This window comes from Vanacampus margaritifer, chromosome 1 (assembly GCF_051991255.1).
Source record: "Vanacampus margaritifer isolate UIUO_Vmar chromosome 1, RoL_Vmar_1.0, whole genome shotgun sequence".
NCBI classification, from domain to species: Eukaryota; Metazoa; Chordata; class Actinopteri; order Syngnathiformes; family Syngnathidae; genus Vanacampus; species Vanacampus margaritifer.
In genome coordinates, this window is record NC_135432.1 from 10,701,750 (window position 1) to 10,713,383 (window position 11,634).

General features: G+C 42.8%; 1 protein-coding gene and 1 long non-coding RNA gene across 2 annotated transcripts in view; one reads left to right on the forward strand and one right to left on the reverse strand.

Annotated features, from left to right (window-relative positions):
• LOC144055530 (uncharacterized) overlaps positions 1–11,634 on the forward strand; it is a 146,326-nt gene that overhangs the window by 4,051 nt on the left and 130,641 nt on the right. The window lies entirely within an intron of this gene.
• On the reverse strand, positions 168–11,475 carry LOC144055474 (interleukin-17 receptor E). The gene is made up of 17 exons (XM_077571471.1): positions 11,323–11,475; positions 10,940–10,955; positions 10,769–10,864; positions 10,051–10,139; positions 9,845–9,937; positions 9,659–9,761; positions 8,059–8,207; positions 7,915–7,983; positions 6,756–6,822; positions 6,035–6,216; positions 5,907–5,954; positions 5,787–5,832; positions 4,563–4,714; positions 4,407–4,472; positions 4,272–4,323; positions 4,091–4,198; positions 168–1,842 (listed from the first exon to the last, which is right to left on the reverse strand). The coding sequence occupies exons 1-17, from the start codon at positions 11,419–11,421 to the stop codon at positions 1,097–1,099; spliced, it is 2,181 nt and encodes a 726-aa protein (XP_077427597.1). The 5' UTR covers positions 11,422–11,475; the 3' UTR covers positions 168–1,096.

Sequence of the window (11,634 nt, forward strand, 5' to 3'; positions counted from 1 at the left end):
AACGTCACATCTCGGATATTTACATATTTACAGGGGGAAATCTGGCAGTGAGATAACGGGACAAAAATAATATGGACAATTTCCGAACATCCGGGCATTTCTGATATTTCCGCAACTTACAAGGTGAAAACAAACGGCATATTGTATTGCTTTTGCCTGTGACGAGCATACAAACCAAAGTAGACAGGTTATGATATTAATCAAACGACATTTATCACATTTTGAAATCAAAATAATCATCACATTGCTTTTCAATGAGCGGAGAGCTTCCCTTCACCGACAGTTGACCGACATTTTGACTTGTGACATAATTTCGCAATTGACCATTTGCTGGCCATCTGACTACTTGCAAAATAGAAATTTGACCTAATGTTTGGCATTTCTACAATAGTGACGGCTTTAATTAATTGCAATTTTCTTGCCTTTTTTTTTTTTTTTTTTTTTTAAATCCCACTCCTCAACACGTTTAAAGCTAAGCCTCATGTTTAATGTCCCCTAAGGCTACCTTGGCATTCCTGTTCTTCAGCTGCACTCGTCAAATAGTCATGGTGACTTTTCACCACCACGTGTGCGTACTTGCAGCAGGTGGCAAACGGCAGCGCTTTCTCTTGGTACTGCATGTTTCGTTATACTTTTTGCATATTGATATCAATCAATTCAACAAAATGACAACTTTAGCCATGCAATCTGGAAATACTTTTTTTTTTTATCGACTCAAATATGTTAGAGAACTAAAAAGGGATGAAAGGAGGACTGCACGTGGGACATGTTGTCACTTGTAAGTGGCCTCTCTTCCTCTTTCTCATCTTAAAAGGAAATTCAAGTCATAAATGTTCTTGGCAATAATAGTATCTTCTATGTGGCCCCACTAGTCTAAACAAAGCATTCTGATAAATATTGTATTTGTGGAATATGAATGAACCACCAGTTTTGATCCATCTCAGAGGCAGCCATTTTGAGACTTGCTGTCGAATGAAAATGGCATCACAGTACTTCTCGTTTCGTTTCCTTTTTGGCCGCCAGCAAGAACTTGAAACTTGCTGGCATCCCATCCGATGGGATTTTTTTGCGACTGACGTAAAACCGTCGCCTTCTATCACCTTGGGCCTTTTGTCCTTTGCACTGGAGGCAGAAGCGTGTGCAGTCTGCGGGCCAACTGCCGGGCCAACCACATGGACACCCCCTTTGCCAGAAGTCTGCGCCAACAGCGCCACCAGAAGGTCCTTTTGGTTCCCCGCAGGCCTCCGAGCTCCCGGATGAGGCCGCCCAAGTCCCGCGGGACGCAGTAGCGAGGGACATCTCGAAAGGCTTGGGGGAGGTCCCCCCTGCGGCCCAGGCCTCGGAAGTAGACCAAGGCCACTCCTCCGCCTTTGCGCTGGCGCAGCGCCCCCTCCAGGCAGGTGAGAGCGGCGGCGAACACGGGTTCAATGACGGCGGAGGGCTCGTTCTCCATCACCGGGTCCTTGTTCGTTCCGGCGGCACTTTTCTGAAGCTTTGACCGTTGTCCGGCGTCGCGTGGGGAATCGCCGCCGCCGCCCGAACGCCGCCTCCACTTATCGTACGTCCGGTTGGCCTCAGGACTCCAGACGATTAACACGTTTCCTTGCGCCTCCCGCACGGCCTCCCACTGCCCGTACAGCCAGGGCAGCGGGCCGAGGTCCGCTACGCCGCTCTCGGCGTCGACGCCCACCCGCTTCTGGGAGCTGGCGGCGCACAGGGCCACGTGGACTGTGGCGCTCAGATCCCCCCGAAGCAGAGAAGCCAGGGCGCACGTGGCCGAAATATGCGCCGACCGCGCCGACGAGCACACCAGCAGCACCGGCTTCGGGATGGACAGCCAAGCTAGGCGTGGGAAAAGAGGAGAGGAAAGCACAAGTGTTGCTAGCAACGCTACTCAACCGGACAATTCCGTGACTCCGAGCACACCTGCTGACTCCCCTGTCATTTTTAGGCACCATGTGTAATTTTGACTGAACCAGAAACAAAATGAATAATACAACTAGAGGACGCAGGTGAGAAATGAAGTGAGTGTGTGGCTATTTGAGAAGCTGTTGGCAATGACAGCCTCACTGCACTGGAGCATTTTAAGCAACAGAGACTCTCCACACTTCACTTTTAGCTACAGTTACAGATAACATTGGAAATACAGTGTTCCCACGCTGCTTCACGGTTCAGTTATTGCGGATTCACTCTATCGCAGATTTTCATTTGTGACCAATTTGTGACATTTGTAACCCGGTTTCTGGTTAAGGTAAGCCAAACTTCATCAGTAGTTCGGTATTTACTCTACATTTTGCATGCTAAAAGTTACATTTATTAAGTATAACAAATAGTAGGAGTGTGCCAAAAAAAAAATCGATTCTCATAAGAATTGTGATTGTCATTTAGTACGATTCAGAATCGATTTTAAATGTCCCAAAATCGATTTTATTTAAATTATTTTATACTGTCTTGCCTTTGTCTGTGTGTGCCATTATTTGGAGTGCTGTTCATGTTCTACCCGGTTTGGCCACTGAGAGGCAGTGTGGTGCCACGCGGTCTAATACACTGTTAAGTTATAGACACATTAGAGAGTCAAAAGAAAAAGTCACGATCAAGTTATTCCAATAAAAGTTGTTTTTTTGCAGTGTGAAGCCGTTCTTTTAAGTGATAAAAGTAGCGTGCTAATTAGCATTAGCGAATCAGACTGGAGTAGGTCATTACAATTCCTTGCACATCTATAGATTGAAGCAAAAATCATTGCCAATCAAATCATTCCGGATCAAAAATCGTTCTTAATCGAAAATCGATTATGAATCGAATCGCAGACCCAAAAATCGGAATTGAATAGTGAGACATTCAAAGATTCCCACCCCTGACAAATAGTGCTGTCAAAGTTAAAGCATTCATTCATTGATTAATCACAAAAAATATCACATTAATCATGTATTAATGCAGATTATTAATCACACTATTAATTTTGACCGCAGATGATCCGTTAGCTTGACAGCGGATGGTTACGTGAAAAGGTAACACAGGTTGTGTTTGAGCAATAAACATAACTACTAGAGCTGTCAAACGATGACATTTTTTAATCAGAATAATCACATCTTAGAATTTTGATTAATCACGATTAATTGCTTAGTAACAAAACGCTTTTTTTATCAACATTTTTCCCCGCCAAATTTGAAGAACACCAGGTTATGTGTGAATTCTTTTGACATTTAATGTTATGAGGACTACTACTAAGTTAACGCTTTCACTTTGACAGCACTAATAACTACATACATTAGATAGTCAAGCATTTAACTCATTCACTGCCATTGACGGCTATAGACGTCAAAAATGAATTTGAACTATTAGTTTCACATTTTTTCCACTTTTGTTAACAAGAGTATAAAAACCTAGAAAAAAAATTATTGTACATTTACAACAGATATAAAATTTGTGATTAATCTTGAGTTAACTAGTGAAGTCATATGATCAATTACAATTAAAAATTGTTATCGCCTAACGCCCCTAATAAAAATTAAAAGAAAAGATTATAAAAAAAATTTGGGGCGTCAGACGATTAAATTTTTTTAATTGTAATTAATCGATTAATCACAAATTTTATATCTGTTATAAATGCACAGTAAAAAAAATATAGCTTTTAATACTCTTGTAAAAGTGGGGGGGGGGAGTGAAACTAATATAATTCAAATGAATTTTTGACGTCTATAGCCGTCAATGGCAATGAATGAGCTAATAAATGTTTGCGTATGACATTCAGAATATTTGTTCATGTCAAAATATTGGGGTCATTTTTTTCCTTTTTAAATGATGCAAGTAATTAACTGATTAGAAAAAGAGGAGGATGAGCGTGTGCAGTGGATCAAAAAATGTTCACGACGTCCTCATAACATTAAATGTCAAAAGAATGAACACATAACCGGTGCTCTTCGAATTTGGTGGGCAAAAAATGTTGATAAAGAGCCTTTTTAATTAAGCGATTAATCATGATTCATCCAAATTCTAAGATGTAATTAATTGGATTTAATGGTTTGATAGCTCTAGTAACAAGTGCTTAGGAAGGGTTAATAGAGGTCAATAAATAAATGATGCAACTGACCTGTAGTTCCCTTTTTGGTGAGCGAGTGGAGAAAAAAGGCCAAAAGTGCAAGCATGTGGAGAAGAATGACAGCCGCCGCCGCTCGCACGCCCCATCTGCTGCGAGAGTCTGCACAGACAAGACGACGATAGCACGAGTGGCGCACGGACGCGACAATCTGGACTCGGGGGGTCACACCCACCGTTCGGACACAGAATTCTTCGTCCGTCAAGGGCGGGAAAGGATCGCCACACCTGCACGAGTTCAAGCCATGAGCCAGAAAAAAGCGAAAGCCGCGTTTTGCACCAGTGACAACCGGGCACTTCTTCAAAGTTACCTGCACGCACGCTCGCTCGGCAGCCCAGCCGAGAGGAACCGTGACTTTGCCCTCGGACGCCCCGTCCTGGCAAATGACACAAATTGCAATTTCAATGACGGCATCCAGCAAAATCCTAAACCGCGCTACTTTCCTTTCGTGACGTTCACAACTCACCACCGTGACCGCGCAGATTGGCCCCCGGGACGCGCAGTCCGTTTGGCTCGGTGCGCACAGCTGAGCCGAGAAGGTGGCCGGCGCCGAAGACCTGACGTGCACGGACAGCGCGCGACGGCCAGCTTCCAGAGAAACGTGCCACGACGACATATCTGCAAGTTGCAACACGGAGGATGCGCGTCATCAGCGCGCCGACTCGGAACCGCCACCCGCTGCCACGCCACCTGGATGCTAATGCTATGCTGCTGTACTGTTGGTCCCTGCCACGCCCACTAAGTATGTTCCGGGTCAATTTTGACCCAGGCCTCATATAATCATCTAAGTCGGATCTGAAATTGAGGTACATGAAGTAAGTTCAATAATAATTAATATTTAAAAGCTGCTATATGGAACTTTTTTTCATAAAAATATTGATACCTTTTTATTTGACCATTTATGACTGAAACATCGTCTTATTAGTAGATTAACACCTTAGTTGTTCACAATGGGTACTCTGGCCAAGAGTTTTTTTTTGGGGGGGGTGGGGGGGGTAAAAATCCAACATCCAGCCGAAGACAGACAGTAGTGAATGACTTATGTTGCGGGAAAAACTTGAAGAGTGAAGACTGACGTCGCTCACGAAGACGACGTCACGCAAATAGACAAATTTGATTGGCCGGTGCCAAATCGCTGTCTATGGACCCCTGCCCGGACCCACTTTTTTTTTTTCAAGAAACTCGGTGTGGCTTGCCAGGCTACAAATTTCCCGCCCTCTGTCTGCGGATGTGACGTCATGTGCGCGTTGTGTATGTGAAGAGGGGAAAATGCAGTTTCAATTTTTGGCCACAGGCGGCAGTAGCGATTCGAAATTGAATAGTCGACATTGAGTAGCTTTTAAAAGCAATGTGGTGGAAACAGACAGTTCTCGGGACTATTTCAAGCTCCATCTTGAAAAGTGCTAGTGCTGTCCCATAAACACACAGACACACAGAGAAGGCTTGTACAGTATGGAAACCTGCCAACGCTAGCTTTGAACAAAAAACAAACAAATAAAAGCATGCTAGGTTCCTTGAAACTCAAGAAACGATGCAATTGGCTGAAAACTCCGCCTCCTCACCCAAAGTCAGAACGAGGACAAGCCAAATTGAGAAATGGATCCGCACAGAAGTTCGCTGGGGAAACCCACAACAAATGACTTGGATTTGACAGGAAAGCAAAAAAAAAAAAAGGTTTGATTGGACTCACCAGGCTGGAAGGGGCAAGAGATGTTGTGGCTGCCATTCAGGGAAAACTACAAGCACAAAACAATGCAGGAAACCAACAAAACATTGTCAGCCTCGTCCCTTTGTGTTGCATGATTCTCACCTTGACGCACATCTGAGGGTGTTTGTCCACCGCTGAGATGTTGAATATCTGCAACGGGACACGTCAGCATTCATGAGTTCACCTGCGGTTAATAAACTGACGAAGAAGAATAACAAGCGGCCGAGTACCAGGTCCGAGCCGTCTTCCCAAGAGTAGAGGGTGGAGTTGGGCAGTGACGTGCAGACGTGTTGGGGATGCCTCCAGCAGAGGGAAGCTACCACGGGGAAGGTTCGAGCGGGACACTCGGAGCTCCAAATCAAAGTGGACTCGTAGAGCGTGACCCCGGAGGACAGCCACACGTCTTCCACGTCTGTGTGTGGACATTATTAACTCATTCAGTGCCAATGACGGCTATAGACGTCAAAAATTCATTTGAACTATATCTATTAGTTTAACTTTTTTTTCCTAGTATATGAAAACCTAGAATTGTTCTATTGTACATTTAGAACAGATAACGTGTGATTAATCGTGCGTTAACTACTGAAGTCATGCGATCAATTACGATTACAAATTTTAATCACCTGATACCCCTAATTTTTTTATAGTTTTTTCTTCTTTTTTTAAATCGCGTCAGGCGATTAAAATTTTTTATATTAATTAATCGCTTGACTTCAAAAGCTAACTCACGATTAATCACAAATGTTATATCTGTTCTAAATGTACAATAAAAAAAAATCTAGGTTTTCCTACTCTTGTTAACAAAAGTGGAGAGAAAAAAAAAGTTAAACTAATAGAAATGGTTCAAATGAATTTATGACGTTTATAGCCGTCAATGGCAGTGAATGAGTTAAACACCCGCCCGAGTCAAAACAATGTGGCGCTAACTCATCAATCGTCAAGCGGACTCACCTGACAAAGGGATGCTTTGTAACGGACACACGGTTTTGCGGAGGGTGTCTGCATGCAGGTCATAAACCTGCCGACACAAGAGGGGACCTTACAGCGCTCACATCCAACCAGGTCGCCGCCGCCGCCGCCGTGGCGGAGAATTGTCTGCTCACAAATGAGCATTTATTCATTACATCTCCCTTTGCTGCTCAAATTTTTACGCCAATGTTGTACAGGGACAGGCAAAACAATTCAATGCTCTTCCACTAGAGGGCACAACCCACCCATTCAAGCCTGAGAGTCTGGCCAACACATACGCCACCCACGGCCACAGGAGGGGGCGTGTGCTCAAGCTTGTAGCCCATGAGCATGCCTATTGTTTTGTACAATTTATTTTATATTTTACCCATGTTTAATTTTTTTAGCCTTTGAAGTATTTGACAAGCCGATAGTATAAGGAATACTGTACACTGGATATATGATACAGGCTTTTACTAGTATAATATGGTATATTTTTACTGTACATGGATTTTGATTTTCAACGACTTGTGAATGCTGGAAATGTATCAGTGTGTTCATACCTAACACATACAATTTTCCAATAAGAGATCTGATTACATGTATTTGCTTTATCTCCTGATATAACAAGTAAGATACCTAATAATAAAGTCATTTTCATGGTACCAATGAATGTGTTATAACAGGTTCCTCTGTAATTTATTTGTCATAAGGAATATATGTCCACAGTTTGCTTTAGCCTCAGATGCTAGTTAGCTAGCTCCCTAGCTAGCTCCCATGGTGCTCGTTTACCTGCTAGTGAGCTAGCTAGCTAGCTAGCTAGCATCTGAGGCTAAAGCAAAACTGTGGCAGTGTTTTTAACTTGGTCCTGGCACAGTTTTGCTTTAGCCTCAGATGCTAGTTAGCTAGCTCCCATGGTGCTCATTTACCTGCTCGTGAGCTAGCTAGTTAGCATCAGTTCTTGCCTGCTGCCATTCACACGACAGAATCACACCAACTCATCAGGTTCACGTTTCACATTCACTAAAGTCCATTTGTGAGCAAACCGAGACGAGCTCATCATCATCCTGATAGGATTTTTTTTTTTTGACTTTTTGTTTGGGGGCGTGTCTCTGGCCCAAGACAGAGCAAGCGCGTGAAAATCAGTTGGAGGTGAACGTACTTGTACGCAGACACACGGGAGCACGTGCGGGATGTTGAGAATCGCCCAGCGGGACCGAGCCGGATCGATCTAAAAAGACACAAATGGGAAAAAAAATGGACGTTTTGGCGCTGAAAAGTTTGGCCGCGCGTCGGTGACGCTTACGACGGTTACGCTGGAATGCGACCCTTGAACACAGTAGTGCGCACTCTGCTTGTAGCACCACCTGGTGGTGACTCGATTCTCCGACTCCACTGTAACGTTGATGGATTTGGACGCAGCGTCCACAGACAAAGAGAAGCTGGGCGCGGGATCTGAATCACGTCACACGGAAATCGGAGAAGGGGGAAAAAAACAGGATGGAAAAGAGAGATTTTTATCCTCAAGCTTCCGCAATCATTTACTGAGCCAGCAAAGTCAATGATTGCCTCCTACAAGGAAGTGAAGTTGGCGTCGCACACCAATGCTTTAAAACATCTTTTGTTTCCGTGGACCTGATGACAAAGCAAATGTTGCTGCACTGATGTCAAATTCAACTCTGTACAATCTTTGTGGAGGCAAATTCTTCCCCGCTGACGACATTGGAGCAACATAAGAACAAGCTTTTCCATCCCGACTGCACTTAAGTTGAGAGTTTGAAAATATTTCTTTTTGTTGCTTCCCACTAGGCAAGATGGCAGCTTTTGTTGAGTAATATATCTTAATAATTGTGCTGTGCCTTCTTGGCCAGATCACCCATGGAAAAGAGATTTTGCTCTCAATGGCTTTTTTTTCTTGTTTAAAAAAAAAGTTAAGAAATCTTGCTGTTTTTATTTAACCCTATAAAGCCATTTTGAGCCTTCTATTTTACGAGTGTAATATTTTTTTTCTCCATTAAAACCCTGACGTATATGATCTGACACATGCAATGAACGGATAATCCATTAGAGGGCAGTATCACCCAGCTGATAGCTTTACCAGCGACCTTGCAAGATCACCTGTGCTTAACTCATTCACTGCCATTGACGGCTATAGACGTCAAAAATTCATTTGAACTATTTCTATTAGTTTCACATTTTTTTCTCCACTTTTGTTAACAAGAGTATGAAAACCTAGAAAAAAAAATTATTGTACATTTAGAACAGATATAAAATTTGTGTTAATCGTGAGTTAAATAGTGAAGTCATGTGATTAATTACAATTAAAAAATGTAATCGCTTGATGCCCGGGATAAAAAAGAAGAGATTATTAAAAATTTGTTAATTTTTTTTATTGTAATTAATCGCATGACTTCAATAGTTAACTCACGATTAATCACAATTTTTTTTAGCTGTTCTAAATGTACAATAAAAAAGATTATAGGTTTTCACACTCTTGTTAACAAAAGTGGGGAAAAATGGGAAACTAATAGTTCAAATTCATTTTCATTTTCATTCATTCGTCTATAGCCGTCAATGGCAATGGATGAGTTAATAGTGGGAAAAGTTCTTTCAGATTTTTGGAAATACTAATGTTTGATATGTCTGTTTATTATAATATTTTTGACAGTTATAAATGTAAGAATTTAAAGCATTTTGACCGAATGTATCAAATATGACACAAATCAAGTCAAATGTGGAAGTTGATTTGCAAAAAAAATTGCTGTTTGTTTGTTCAAAAGGACCAATAAATACTCTATTTACAAAGAATCACAATTTTCTCTCATAAATTTCATGGTTCAGACTTTTTTTAAACAGCCTCCGTGACTAGCATGTTGCGTGCCGTGCCGACGAGGCGCACACGTTACCTGCCAGAGTGTAGTTGACGCTGCAGCGCACCGACGCGGCGCTGTAGGACACGGTGACGGGAAGCCGCAGCTTGGCCTCCACGCAGTCGCAAAGCAGCTCCCACTGGAAGAAAACAGCAAAACGCCTCGTCAGGACGCTTAGCAACTTAGGACACAGCAACGCGGGCAAGCAACGCGCGCTATTACCGAGGTCAAAGTGTTGTTGCCGCGTTGCCCGTGCAGGTCGGAGCTGTCGTGACACCACACTCGGATTTCATTTCCGTTCTTCTTGGTGTTCCACTAGACACGCACAAAAACACATGACGATGATGATGATGATGATGATGATGATGATGATGATGATGATGATAAAAGACCGTAGGGACACAACGAAGAGTGGTGAGAGGCCAAACCTTTTTCTTTGTTCTCTTGTGTTTGACGACGGGACGGATGATCTCTTTTGTCAGGGACACAATTTCAATGGTAGGGGCCTGACTCAAATCTGGAACGTTCACATCTTTCAGTTCATCTCACAACAACAACTAAAATTACGATGCTACAAGCTGTCTTATAGAAATAGCAAACTAGCTTTTTTCAATAGTTCACTTATTCAATTTTTTGCCAAAAACATGAGGGCACTTTTTCCAGTGTGACTTAACTCTCTTTTCAGAATCACACTTGTATTGATAATTCCGAACACCCGGGATTTTCTGCAATGTAACGCAATGCAAATGTTTCCTTTACACGGTGAAAACAAACTGCGTACTGTATTGCTTTTTGTTACAACTTTCAAACGACCTTTTTTCATCACATTTCGAATAATCCTCACAAATCAAAATTACAAACGATCCAAACAAAGTCCATTGCTTTGAGTACAATGAGTTGACCGCCATTTTGACTTGTGACGTAAACTCGGAATATACACAACAGGCGTTCTGGTAAATGCAAAATCTTTGCAGTGGTACGTGGGCGCCCTCTTGTGGTACGTTTACTTTTCAACGAAAGGCTTCCAAATGATCAGGGCAAACAAGTTGAAAACGACGAACTCAGGGTCACTTTCACCAGTGAAAGCCTCAAAACGAGCGGCTTTTTTTCGACTGTCGCATGCATGCAGGCTTTGCACTTGCATACCTGCATGTTGAATCCAAACCCGGACGGTGACACATCTGCTGTTGGACGGATGGCGGGCGGTCTCGACGGGGCAGCGGGACTCTACCGCCTTGTAAGCTGCAAATCACAAGCAAACATACGTTATGTAATGACGACAACAAGATCCGTTAATAGTCAAGACTTTTCACTCACCGTTTTCGTGGGCCCTCTAGAGTGGAGTCGGATGAAAACACAAACAAGGATTATTTTTTTTTTATTATTCAAAATAAAACACAGAATTCCTAAAAGTGCAGGATTTTTTGTCACTATAATTTCATTTGCTGGTTAACAAGAAAACATGTAATAAATAAATAAATAAATAAAAGATTAAGGGTGGCTCATAGATTTAAATATTGGGAGCTTTTATTTTTATTTTTGAAGTGTTCGAAGTTATTCATCTCATGATTGTGTAAATACGAGGCATTTTAGGAAGGAAAAAAAAAAAACGTTAACCCAGGCAATCGACTTTGGACATTGCACTTGGATAGTGCATGTAGCAACAGACGTCATCATCGGTGGGTCGATACTTTACTCACCTGGCACGAGAAGCTTGCGCGTCCGCAGGGAAGCAGAAGCAGACGGAACAGAAGCCCGACGAGGACGAGCGAGCCCACGCGAACGCTCTCCGGTCGCATCGCAGCTTGCAAAGAAATAGTGCACACGCTCAAGTGAAATGACACTCAACAAGCGTCCTGTGGCAGTGGGGCTGCGTGCAAGAAGGTGGTGGGCGTGGCCTTGGACTAGTTACTGACCGCCTCGTCACCTATGAGCTCCTCTGCTGAGGCATACGTACTGTAGTGTACAGCAATTTCATAAACTAATTATTCTATTTATAGTCGCAGCGGAAA

Bases quoted from the DNA above. Each gene is read 5' to 3' on its own strand.
- LOC144055474 (XM_077571471.1), bottom strand. From the start codon at position 11,421: ATGCGACCGGAGAGCGTTCGCGTGGGCTCGCTCGTCCTCGTCGGGCTT. The intron at 9,938-10,050 runs GTTTGGCCTCTC...GTGCGTGTCTAG, and splicing joins ACAAGAGAACAAAGAAAAAG to TGGAACACCAAGAAGAACGG. The intron at 1,843-4,090 runs GTCAGTTGCATC...TCCCACGCCTAG, and splicing joins CACCAAAAAGGGAACTACAG to CTTGGCTGTCCATCCCGAAG.